The sequence below is a fragment of the Pleurodeles waltl genome, chromosome 3_1 (genome assembly GCF_031143425.1).
Source record: "Pleurodeles waltl isolate 20211129_DDA chromosome 3_1, aPleWal1.hap1.20221129, whole genome shotgun sequence".
NCBI classification, from domain to species: Eukaryota; Metazoa; Chordata; class Amphibia; order Caudata; family Salamandridae; genus Pleurodeles; species Pleurodeles waltl.
In genome coordinates, this window is record NC_090440.1 from 1899933002 (window position 1) to 1899946122 (window position 13121).

At 44.2% G+C, this 13121-nt stretch overlaps 1 protein-coding gene across 2 annotated transcripts in view; it reads right to left on the reverse strand.

The window, feature by feature from the left end:
- BMPR2 (bone morphogenetic protein receptor type 2) overlaps positions 1-13121 on the reverse strand; it is a 516537-nt gene that overhangs the window by 353007 nt on the left and 150409 nt on the right. For both annotated transcript variants that reach the window (XM_069226041.1, XM_069226042.1), the window contains exon 2: positions 8251-8424. In XM_069226041.1, coding sequence (XP_069082142.1) covers positions 8251-8424 — 174 coding nt within the window. The remainder of the gene's footprint in view (positions 1-8250; positions 8425-13121) is intronic.

The window sequence follows — 13121 nt, forward strand, 5'->3', positions numbered from 1 at the left end:
CTCTCGACAGGGCTTGAAACCCGACTTTCTCTGAGACATTGTTACCGCAGAAAAGAACTACGCAGCAGAAAACACACTGTAACCACTAAAGTAACAGTAGCTCCCTCGAAGATAACCGTTTCGAGTGCACGGAAAAAAGGGAACGGACGTCGGCACGTCGTCGAGGACCTCTTATTGCCTGTATGACGTCAGACGGCGTCGCGTGGGCTAGAGTGACATCCTCGTCGACGTGCAGAGACTAGGAAGAAGATTTCCGTCGAATGCTGGCGCCATGGGAGTATTCATTAGGTGAGGAATCCACAGGTAGTTGTATCCATCAGAAACATTCAGGTTTCAGACCTAAATGTGGGACAGTACGTCCTTCTAGAAAGACACTATCCACCTGCTAGATCCGGGTACAGGTTGTCGGCTAATCTTGCTGGATATCACTGCAGTGTTTGACATAATCAAGCACACAATCGTACTATAACGATTTTGCACTGTGGCCGACACAGATGACAAATAGTTTGGGGTCCCCAAACGTTAATATGTAGTCTCTATCTCCCAAAAGAGGTGAGAACCACAAGTGAAGTCCAATAAGATCCCAGTTACTGCCTAATATACCTTATGTGTTTTATAAGCATCTTTTATGACTAAGGTGTCACCATCCTGCCCTGTGTGGATGATACAAATGCTTATTAGATTTTTTTCGAGCATATTTCATTAAAAGTAGCTTTGCAGAATGCAGTCTTTATTATTAAAGGGTGAATGGCAGAAAAATAAGCTGACAACCAGTAGGTCGTAATTTTCAGTTGAATGACAGGAAAGAGCTGGCTCCCCTGCCTATCTTAAAACACGTTGGGAAAAATATTCTAGTATCAAGGAAGGCATAAAATCTGTGTTTCTTCAGATTTATCTCTGTAAACGGAGACTGGAGATGTTGTGAGCAGTCACTTTAATTCAATAAGCACACTGAGTCAAGCCATTCCGATTATATTGTCCGATCATGGGTCTTTGGGCCGGGAGCAGCTATTAATGTCCCTTTAGATTTTTGAAAGGCCTTGTCTGATGTCCTGCCAGTATTCCAAATTCATAGCTTTCAGAGAGTGCAGAATGCGGTCGTGCGATTCATGAAGGGTATGAAGAAAAGAGCTCACAATCTCTGCAGTCAGGAGGTACCTACATTGGCTTCCAGTGCGCAAACAGATCCAATTTTAATTGGGTTTCATAACTGTCAAATGCATTCACAAATTGACAGTTAACTGTCTCCTAGAGTGCATTTACCACTAACAGGAATTTCAGGAGTATGATTGTGACCTCATGGTGTCCCTCAAATTAAACTTAGTTCTAAGGGTGGTAGGGCTTCCTTCACATAAACTCAGCACTGGAATTCACTTCCCTCACTCATAAGCCTTCTGAAAAGACCTCAATAGTCACCTCTCGTGAGGTAACTGCATTATCCATCTTAAGAAATTTCAGTTTCAGGTGTGTGTCCTTAATATGCAATGTGCATCAGTCAGTCAGGCACCAAGAAGCCTTATTATCTTCACAGCACTTCAAAAACATTAAGGTAACATTGTCCCACAAAGAGAGAGATTCTGAGTGGTTTCGCCTATTTTTTAGTGCATTCATTTCCGTTTTAGCTAGCGTTTGTTGTTGCTTTGTTGAAAAGTAGTTATGTTCAGGTGTGATTGGACATGTTCTCGAAAAGAGAATTACAAACCTCTCAAGGTTAAGGAGGTGAGGCTTCAAAAAACATGAGACCAACGAATGATAAATCAGAGGACAAGTGGGAAGTAGTTGTAAATGTTTGCTTAAATTAATACATTTAGCTATATGAAAGGTTTAAGACGTTAAGTAATTGGTAGTACTAAAAGCCATGAAAAGAGCAAAGTATTCTGACAGACAACAAAAGCTGCAACAGGTACACAACAACAAAAAATGATATGTTTGTAAACCACAAGGAGCTAACGTTGTACGCAAGTACATAGTGAAAGGTATTTAAATATGCTAAAGTCATGAAGTAAAACCGATAGAGGTTGTGAAGTAATGAAAATGTCACTTACCCAGTGTACATCTGTTCGTGGCATCAGTCGCTGAGATTCACATGGTATGCATGAGCTCGCCATCTGGTGTTGGGTCGGAGTGTTACAAGTTGTTTTTCTTCGAAGAAGTGTTTTCGAGTCACGGGACCGAGTGACTCCACCTTCTGTGCTCATTGCGCATGGGCGTCGACTCCATCTTCGATTGTTTTCCCCGCAGAGGGTGAGGTAGGAGTTGTACTATAGTAATAGTGCCCGCGCAATGAAAAATGTAAGTATGTACCTATTAAAGGATTAAGTAATATATATACAAATGTACAAAATTGAAGGTAACTTCTGAACTGCTACAGGCTTCCGGGGAGGTGGGTGGGTCCATGTGAATCTCAGCGACTGATGCCACGAACAGATGTACACTGGGTAAGTGACATTTTCAGTTCGATGGCATCTGTCGCTGTAGATACACATGGTATGCATAGACTAGTAAGCAGTTAGTTCCCCATAAGCGGTGGTTTAGCCTGTAGGAGTAGAAGTTGTCTGAAATAGAGTTCTTAATACAGCTTGACCTACTGTAGCTTGTTGTGCGGATAGCACATCTATACAGTAGTGTTTGGTGAATGTGTGAGGCGTAGACCAAGTGGCTGCCTTACATATTTCTTGCATTGGGATGTTTCCTAAAAAGGCCATTGAAGCACCTTTTTTCCTTGTTGAATGTGCCCTGGGAGTAATGGGCAGTTGTCTTTTTGCTTTAAGGTAGCAGATTTGGATGCATTTAACTATCCATCTGGCTATACCTTGTTTTGATATTGGGTTACCTGCATGAGGTTTTTGGAATGCAATAAATAGCTGTTTAGTTTTTCTGATGTTCTTCGTTCTGTCAATGTAGTACATTAATGCTCTTTTGACATCTAATGTATGTAGTGCTCTTTCAGCCACAGAATCTGGCTGTGGGAAGAATACTGGTAATTCTACCGTTTGATTTAGATGGAATGGAGAAATAACTTTTGGTAAAAATTTTGGATTAGGTCGTAGGACGACCTTATTTTTATGTATTTGTATAAAAGGCTCTTGTGTTGTGAACGCTTGAATTTCACTTACTCTTCTTAGAGATGTAATGGCGATGAGAAAGGCAACTTTCCAGGTGAGGAATTGTATTCCGCAAGAGTGCATGGGTTCGAAGGGTGGGCCCATGAGTCTTGTTAGAACCACGTTTAGGTTCCATGAAGGAACAGGTGGTGTTCTTGGTGGTATAATTCTTTTAAGCCCTTCTATGAATGCTTTGATAACTGGTATCCTATACAAGGAAGTTGAATATGTAGTTTGCAGGTATGCAGATATTGCTGCAAGGTGTATTTTAATAGAAGAGAAGGCTAGCTTTGCTTTTTGTAAATGGAGCAAGTAATTTACTATATGTTTTGGAGTTGCCTCTAGTGGTTGTATCTGATTATGATGGCAGTACCAAACAAATCTTTTCCACTTACTTGCGTAGCAGTGTCTAGTGGATGGCCTTCTGGCCTGCTTTATGACTTCCATACACTCTTGGCTAAGTTGTAAGTGTCCGAATTCTAGGATTTCAGGAGCCAGATTGCTAGATTCAGCGATGCTGGGTCCGGGTGTCTGATCTGTTGGTTGTGTTGCGTTAACAGATCTGGTTTGTTGGGCAGTTTGATGTGTGGTACTACAGACAGATCTAGCAGTGTTGTGTACCAGGGTTGTCTTGCCCACGTTGGTGCTATTAAAATGAGTTTGAGTTTGTTTTGACTCAATTTGTTTACTAGGTAAGGAAGGAGAGGGAGAGGAGGAAAAGCGTAAGCAAATATTCCTGACCAGTTCATCCATAGGGCATTGCCTTGGGATTGCTTGTGTGGGTATCTGGACGCGAAGTTTTGGCATTTTGCGTTCTCTTTTGTTGCAAATAAGTCTATTTGTGGTGTTCCCCAGAGTGTGAAGTAGGTGTTCAGAATTTGTGGGTGGATTTCCCATTCGTGAACTTGCTGGTGATCTCGAGAGAGATTGTCTGCCAGCTGATTCTGGATCCCCGGAATAAACTGTGCTATTAGACCAATTTGATGGTGGATAGCCCACTTCCATATTTTTTGAGCTAACAAGCTTAACTGCGTTGAATGTGTTCCTCCTTGTTTGTTTAGATAATACATCGTTGTCATGTTGTCTGTTTTGACAAGGATGTATTTGTGGGTTATGATTGGTTGGAAAGCTTTTAGTGCTTGAAAAACTGCTAATAATTCTAGATGATTTATATGCAGTTTTGTTTGATGTATGTTCCATTGTCCTCTTATGTTGTGTTGATTGAGATGTGCTCCCCACCCTGTCATGGAAGCATCTGTTGTTATTACGTACTGTGGCACTGGGTCTTGGAAAGGCCGCCCTATGTTTAAATTTATACTGTTCCACCATAGAAGCGATAGGTAAGTTTGGCGGTCTAGCAACACCAGATCTAGAAGGTGACCCTGTGCTTGAGACCACTGTGAGGCTAGGCACTGTTGTAAGGGCCTCATGTGCAGTCTTGCGTTTGGGACAATGGCTATGCATGAGGACATCATGCCTAGGAGCTGTAGTATTGTTCTTGCTTGTATTGTTTGGTTTGGAGACATGTGTTGAATGACCCTGTTGAAATTGTGGATCCTTTGTGGAGTTGGCGTTGCTACTCCTTTTGTTGTGTCTATTATGGCTCCTAGATATTGTTGTACTTTGCTTGGCAGAATGTTTGATTTTGCAAAGTTGACGGTGAACCCTAAATTGTAGAGGGTTTGTATGACTTGATTTGTGTGGTTTGAGCATTGTGTGAGCGAACTGGTTTTGATTAGCCAGTCGTCTAGATACGGGAACACATGTATTTGCTGCCTTCTGATGTGTGCAGCGACTACTGCTAGGCACTTTGTGAATACTCTTGGAGCGGTTGTTAAACCAAAAGGCAATACTTTGAATTGGTAATGTATTCCTTTGAATACAAACCTTAGATATTTCCTGTGTGATTGATGGATTGGTATATGGAAATATGCGTCCTTGAGGTCTAGGGTTGTCATGTAGTCGTGTTTTCTGAGCAATGGTAACACTTCTTGTAGTGTGACCATGTGAAAGTGGTCTGATTTGATGAATGTGTTTACTACCCTGAGGTCTAGAATTGGTCTCAGTGTTTCGTCCTTTTTTGGTATCAAGAAGTACAGTGAATAAACTCCTGTGTTTATTTGTGTGCTTGGTACTAATTCTATTGCATTTTTTTGCAGTAGTGCTTGAACTTCTATCTCTAGAAGTTGTGAATGGTATTTTGATAAATTTTGTGATTTTGGTGGTATGTCTGGAGGGAATTGCATGAATTCTATGCAATAACCATGTTGGATAATTGCTAGGACCCATGTATCTGTAGTTATTTTGTCCCATGCTTCGTAATATTGATGTATCCTCCCCCCCACTGGTGTTGTGTGGGAGGGGTGAGTGACGTGTGAGTCACTGCTTGTTGGTAGTGTTTTTGGGGCTTTGAAATCTTCCTCTATTCCTAGGAAATTGCCCCCCTCTATACTGGCCCCGAAAACCTCCCCTGTACTGTCCCTGGTAGGTGGGCGGTGCGGACTGTGAGGTGCTAGCTTGTGTGGCCTGACCCCGAAACCCTCCTCTAAAAGGTGTTTTGCGGAAGGTGTTATAAGATCCTCTGCTCTGCGGGGAGTAGAGTGCGCCCATGGCCTTGGCAGTGTCAGTGTCCTTCTTGAGCTTTTCTATAGCTGTGTCGACCTCCGGACCGAACAGAAGTTTCTCGTTTACTGGCATGTTAAGCACTGCCTGCTGAATTTCTGGCTTGAATCCAGACGTTCTGAGCCATGCGTGCCTACGGATGGTAACCGACGTATTAATGGTTCTTGCGGCCGTGTCTGCTGCATCCATGGAGGAGCGTATTTGATTGTTGGAAATGTTTTGACCCTCCTCAACAACCTGTTTTGCTCTTTTTTGCAGATCTTTTGGGAGATGTTCAATGAGATGCTGCATCTCATCCCAGTGGGCTCTGTCGTATCGCGCTAGCAGCGCTTGTGAATTTGCGATGCGCCACTGGTTTGCTGCTTGGACAGCAACCCTCTTCCCGGCTGCATCGAACTTCCTACTTTCTTTATCTGGGGGAGGTGCATCCCCAGAAGTGTGTGAGTTTGCCCGTTTTCTGGCAGCCCCTACCACCACAGAGTCTGGTGGCAGCTGAGAGGTGATGAAGACAGGGTCCGTAGGAGGCGCCTTATACTTTTTGTCCACCCTAGGCGTCACTGCCCTACTTTTAACTGGCTCCTTGAAAATGTCCTTTGCATGGCGTAGCATGCCTGGGAGCATCGGCAGGCTTTGGTAGGAGCTGTGGGTTGAGGAGAGGGTGTTAAATAAAAAATCATCCTCTACTTGTTCCGAGTGTAGTTCCACATTATGGAATAGAGCTGCTCTAGCCACCACTTGTGAGTAGGCTGTGCTGTCTTCCGGTGGTGATGGCCTAGTTGGGTATGTGTCTGGGCTGTTATCAGACACTGGTGCGTCGTACAAGTCCCACGCATCCTGATCTTGGTCGTCGTGGCTCATGGCGGTGTGAGCTGGCGAATGTGACGGGGTGTAAGTTGGCGAAGCCGGAGTTACAGGTGGAGGCGAGGGAGGAGGTGTTACCTTTTGTGTTGTTTCTTGCTGAGGAGTAAACTGAAGCGTTCTCTTTCGTTTGACAGGTGGAAGGGTACTGATCTTCCCAGTCCCCTGCTGAATAAAGATACGCTTTTGCGTGTGATCCACGTCAGTGGATTGCAGTTCTTGTTCAAATCTATGTTTCTTCAGTTGAGAAGACATAGAATGCTCTTCGGTATAGGAGCCAGAAACAGGGTCTGATGTCGCTTTTTTCGGCTCCGAAAGCCCTGTCGATTGTTTTTTCGGCTCCGAGGTAACCTTCCTCTTTTTCTGTGCCGAAAATTCTTGGCCTCTATGGTCTTCGGCGCCACTGTCTCGGCGTCGATCGGTGTCGACACCGAACTCTCGGTGTCGATGCTTCTGTTTAGCACTCTCTCGGTCCCGAGGAGGCTGCGTGCCGGTGTCTCGACCGAAGTCGGACGATCTCGACACTGAATGGGCCTTTTTCGGTGCCGATTGTTGGTCACCGAGAATTTGGGTGGAGCCATGGCCGGTTGGCAGTGGCGTCCCCTGGGCCTTCTTTCCTTTTTTAAGGTTTGATCTCGACGTCTTACTCACAGTTCTTGTAGAGTGTAGCTCGTCGGAGTCTGAATCCTGGATGGAAAAGGATTCCTCCTGTTCTTCTTCTGTCTCGAACTGTCGACGCTCTTTTGGCGTGGACGCCATCTGCAGTCTTCTCGCTCGACGGTCGCGCAGAGTTTTTCGGGACCGGAACGCCCGACAGGCCTCGCAGGATTCTTCACTGTGCTCGGGTGACAGGCACAGATTACAGACCGAGTGCAGGTCCGTATAAGGATATTTGTTGTGGCATTCGGGGCAGAATCGAAACGGGGTCCGATCCATCGGCGTTGTCCTCCACGCGGTCGGGCCGACTAGGCCCCGACGGGGTGCCGAAATCTACCCCGAAGGGCACCGAAGCGCTTCGATGTTCAACGCGTCGTCGTATGTGTCTATCTCTAACCGGATCGCAACGATACCGTCGAAAATCTTCCGTCTTCAGCTATCTTTCCGTTCCGAAACTCGGAGCGACATGAACACGTCCGAACCCGATGGCGGAAAGAAAACAATCGAAGATGGAGTCGACGCCCATGCGCAATGAGCACAGAAGGTGGAGTCACTCGGTCCCGTGACTCGAAAACACTTCTTCGAAGAAAAACAACTTGTAACACTCCGACCCAACACCAGATGGCGAGCTCATGCATACCATGTGTATCTACAGCGACAGATGCCATCGAACATAAACTTTCAAACACTGGGGAGAAGTATTGCGTCTCCTGCTGCAACTGCAACGTTGCTCTATATATGGGAAACGTTTCAATTACTTTCTAGCTGAGCGCTTAATGCACCTGCTAGGTGAGATTTTTCTGCAACATGCAGGTGGCCTTTTCAAATTAAAACAGACAAACTTAGACCTTCATCCTTCGAGAACGACAGAAGTGACGCGATAGTGAAAGGGTATTTACAGAGCGACAAACTTCCTGTAGCAGCAGGTATCATGTAACTATTTCATGTAACTTATTACTTTTTCTGAATGTGCAGCACTCATTTTCAAATAGAAAAAAAGATCACGTGCCTTGCTTTATAAGATGTATGTCTCCTTCTCGTTTTTTCTCCCATAGTCCGTAACAGGTGCTACCCTTTGAACACTGAACAGTTCCATTCTCTTGGGAGATTTGACTATCCCCGTTTCCATGGTCCTGCTGATACGGGTCCTTGAATGCACATAACCGCTCCCCACTCTGGACAGCTGCAAGAGAGGAGGAAAATAATCAGGTTACTACTTAACCACTGATCGGCTTAAAGCTATTAAACATTTCCGGCATTTTTTGTACTGTATTCATAACATAATTGTCATCTAAAAATATGGATTGAATAGGTTAAATAATTGCAATTATATCAAAAAGCTGAAACTGCACGTAAATCCAGCAGTATGATTTTTCAGATCGATTAAAGTGCCCAATACAGACCCAGTATTTTAAAATAAAGCAAATATTTATGTGAGCAAACGCCAAAACTCTTCAGGATGGTGGTGGGCGGCATAATTCCTTCTTGCTGTCAGGCTTCCAGTTAAATATGAAAGGTATTCCTACTTCCACTTTAAGAGAAGAGCAGCATAAAAGTCATCTACCACCTTTAGTAACAAATGAAGGGCACAGAAAAGTTAGAAAGGTGGACCTGATTTGTCCTTTGTCAAAAGACGGAAACTAGGGCGTAACTGGTCCAAGGTTGCGTGTTATCCGGGTTTAGAAAGGACCTGGTCTGGCAGTTCAAGCTGGACTGTTCCAAAGAGAAGCAGAGTCTAGACTGATTTGCATATGGCCGGGTCCAAACGAAGGTGCTATCGTAGGCAAAAAACAATGGGTTGGAAAGCGGCTCGAGCAACCTTTTTCTGTAGGAGAGGAAAAGAAGAGCTGACAGCACCATAAACTAGCAAACCTCTGTACAGAAACGTTCAGCTTGTAGGACATGCCTTGAGAAATATACTATCCCAAAATACATTTCTTCAGCTTTCAAAAAAATACCCAGGGTGAGTAGTTTCCTCAGCAAGAAAGCATGGTGTATTTGACAATTTCCGTAATTCCATCGAAACTAGAAATAAAAGAGGAGGCTGTCCTCAGTACCATGCTATCTTTATTGCAGATTAAGCATGGGTATTTCAAAGAGACAACATAAAGCTCACAAGTATTTCTTTCAAGCTGTGGACGACTAAAAACCTAGTTTCACCAGAGGTTAATGTTCCATAGTAACCTGGGTTCAAATTGAGCATCAGAGAGATGAGCACTGAAACAGGATTTCAGGAGCATGAAATGGAAAAGACAATCTAAGTGACACCCGCATGCCTCATTTTACAGAAAAAACAGGCCTATTAATACACACACCGGAGAGATAAAGTTAGCAGCGGTGTTTATGAGACCTGCATCTCCCAGATGTATTATGAATATCAAGAGGTCAGTTACAAGTAGGGTGACTAGATTTGGAGGAAAATAACTGGGATGGGCTAGCATTAACATTAGGACTAAAGCCTTACTCCCATGGGGGAAAGGGGGTGGAATATATATATACATATATATATATATATATATATATATATATATATATATATATATATATATATATATATATTTATTTCTTTATTTTCCCACTGTGGTGCTATGCCTATCTTTAAAAAGTTTGCTGTAAAAAATGGCAAAAGGCTTTTGCCCTTTCTAACTTGGCGTGGATGTCACTATGTCAATCAGATTCTTAGCCCCTTCACTGCTAGGCCTATTCCCCACCTTGCGAAGACTTTTTTTTGGCTATTTGGGGTAGCTCACTCTTAGGCCCCCATAACATTTTGTCCGCATAAGCAATCCACGCCAAATTTGTCTCCATTTTAGAAACATCCAGGGAATTCTAAAGGCACCCAGGATTGTGGATTCCCTTAGAGGGGACTGAGAAAATGGGCAACATATAGCTAAATTGTGAGTTTTTGGGGGAAAAATGGGCTGCAGAAGAATGCATCTGTTTTTTTCCCTGCAAATGGCGTTAACAAATGGTTTGTGGTGCTAAAATCACTATCTTTCCAGTTTTCTGAAACAGGCAGACTTGAATCAGAAAAACACATTTTCATTTCGTTTTGGCATTTTACTGGGGCATAGTCAATTTTTCTTATTTTTTGTGCTTTCAACCTCCTTCCAGTTAGCAGCATTAATGGGTGTGAAACAAATAGTGGATCGCGGAGAGCTACACACTTCTGAAGAGTAGCCAACATTTTGAATTCAGCAAGGGGTCATTTGTGTGGATACATCAAGGCTTTCCTAAAGAAAGTAACAGCCGACATAAAAAAAATATTGAAATTGAGTTGGGAAAAAAACTGCCATTTGTGTCTATGTTTTCATCTGTAACTTTTTCTAATTACAGCAGATTTTCGAAAGCAATATACTTTCACATCCGCTGGACCCTTCTGGTTGCAAGTGTATATAGGGCTTGTGGGTTTACCAAGTTCACCACAAACCTGAGGTACCCAGAGCCAATAACTGAGTTGCACCTTGCAATGGTTATTCATTGTGTACGGGTATACAGCAATTCATATAGTAAAATATAAATAGTGAAAGAAACCAATGCATTTCCGAAATGGGTACAATATATGGAGTTCAGAAGTAGGGGTTATGTGCACATCTTTGAATTTGTGGGTAGCCATAGTAGCATGTAAATCAGAGGGTATTTCTCAAAATTACTTCTTTCCTACACATTGTCTTACATTTGGAAGGTGCACATGCAGATAAATACCATTGATAACAACACTGTTCTACTCTTCTGTGTTCCTCTAAGGCTCCCACTAAAAATGGCACCTCACTTGTGTGGGTAGGCCTGGTGCCTGGAACAGGAAACGGACCAAAACGCAACATGGATACATCAAATTGTTCCATGCAAAACTGATCCATTTTTTTTGCAAAGTGGGTAACTGTGGTTTTTGAGCCCTACCTCAGCTGGGACCTAGGGAAACCTAGCAAACTTGTACATTTTAAGAACTAGACACCTAAGTGATTCCGGGATGGAAGGACTTGTGTGGCTGTCACCAGGCTGTCCTAGCCAGAACCCCTTGCAAACCTTAAACTTTGACTAAAAAAACAAACACATTTTCTTCACATTTCTGTGATGGAAAGTTGTGGAATCCGCACAGAGCCACAAACTTCCTTCCACCAAACACTGTCCTACATCTTCTGATGAAAATGGGACCTCACTTGTGTGGTTAGGCCTAGTGCCAGCGACATAAAACGGGCCAAAACACAACATGGACAGATACATCAAATTTTCTACGCAAATCCAACCCGTATTCTGCAAAATGTGTAGCTGTGGTTTTTGTGCCCTACCTCAGCTGGCACAGAGGGCAACCTAGCAAACCTGTATATTTTTTAAAACTAGACACCTAGGGGACCCAGAATCCCTTGCAAACCTCAAACTGTGACTATAAAAACACATTTTTCTGACATTTCAGAAATGGAAAGTTCTGGAATTTGCAGGAAGCCACAAACTTCTTTCCACTGAGCATTCTCATAAGTCTTCTGATGAAAATGGTACTTGACTTGTATGGGAGGGCCTGGTGCCTGTGACAGGAAACTGCCCAAAACGCAACACTGATACATCAATTTTTCCACACAAAACTGAACCATTTTTTGCAAAGTGGGTAGCTGTAGTTTTTAAGCCCTAGCTCAGCCACCACCCAAGGAAACCTAGCAAGACTGCTTTCCCATTTTTGAGGGGTGGGGGCATGGCCATGGCGGGAAGCCCCACCCCTACAAAAAAAAGTAATCCCTGGAGTCAAGTGGGCTTTCTACCCCTCCACCCCCCACCCACCCTTGGAGGGCAGAAGGGGTAACTGCCCCCAGCTGGTCCCAGGGGGGCGAAAGACTGTTTACCTATTTTTAGAGGGAGGGCATGGCATGTCCATGCTGGGTAGCCCCCACTGATACAAATTAAATAATGTGATCCCTGGTGTCCAGTGGGCTTTCTACCCCCCTGCGAGGGGCTGAAAGACTGTTCCCATTTTTGTCTGGTGGGTGAGGGGGAATTGGCACACCTACTGTGGGCACTGGCATGCCCACTGGGGGCAGCCCACTAACTCTCTTTTATTTAAAAAAAAAAATAATAATAAGTCACCCCAGGGGTAGGGGCAGAAAGACTGTTTCAATTTGTGTCTTGGGAGTGGGGGGCATTGACATGCCCATTATGGGCAGCCACCACTCCTCTTTTATAAATAATAAAAGAAATCCCTGCTACCTAATGGGTTTTCGCAGATCGGGGAAAATAACCCCCTTCTGCCTCCTGGGCAGAAAGACTGTTCTTATTTCAAGAGGGCAGATCGCGAGGTAATAATCCACCATCTGTCCCTGTGTGTTACAGAAAGGCTGTTATGATTTGTGTCTGGAGGGACTGTGGGCAGCCCCCACCCTTCTTTTTGTTTTTAAAAAGAAAAAAAACTGGTTTCTAGTGGGCTTTCTGTCCCCCTGGTGGGCAGTTAGGGTGTAATAACCACCATCTGCCTCCCGGGGGATGGGGCAGAAAGACTGTTAGTAGTGTTTGGGTGTGGGGGCATAGGCATGCCCATTTTGGGCAGCCCCCACCCTATGTAATAAAAAAAGAATCCCTGGTGTCTAGTGGGCCTTCTGCCCCCATTGGTCCTGGGGGGTGAGGGGTGGGGAAGGTGGGGGAAGACTGAATGGATCAGCAGTTGTGGGGAGGGGCAAAAGCCCTTGCCCCAAGGGGCTGCTCTCCCTTCCTTGGTGCCTAGTGGGTGGATCCCTGCGGGATCAACTAGGGAGGGATACCAGTGAAAAGGGGTGATTCGTTTCTTTCCAATCATACCTTTCCCATCTACCTAGGTGCTTGGGAGGCTGAGATGGCTCCTTGACCATCTAGGCAGTGAAAGTGAAATGAGCCAATAACAGTCATAACACCCCTTAT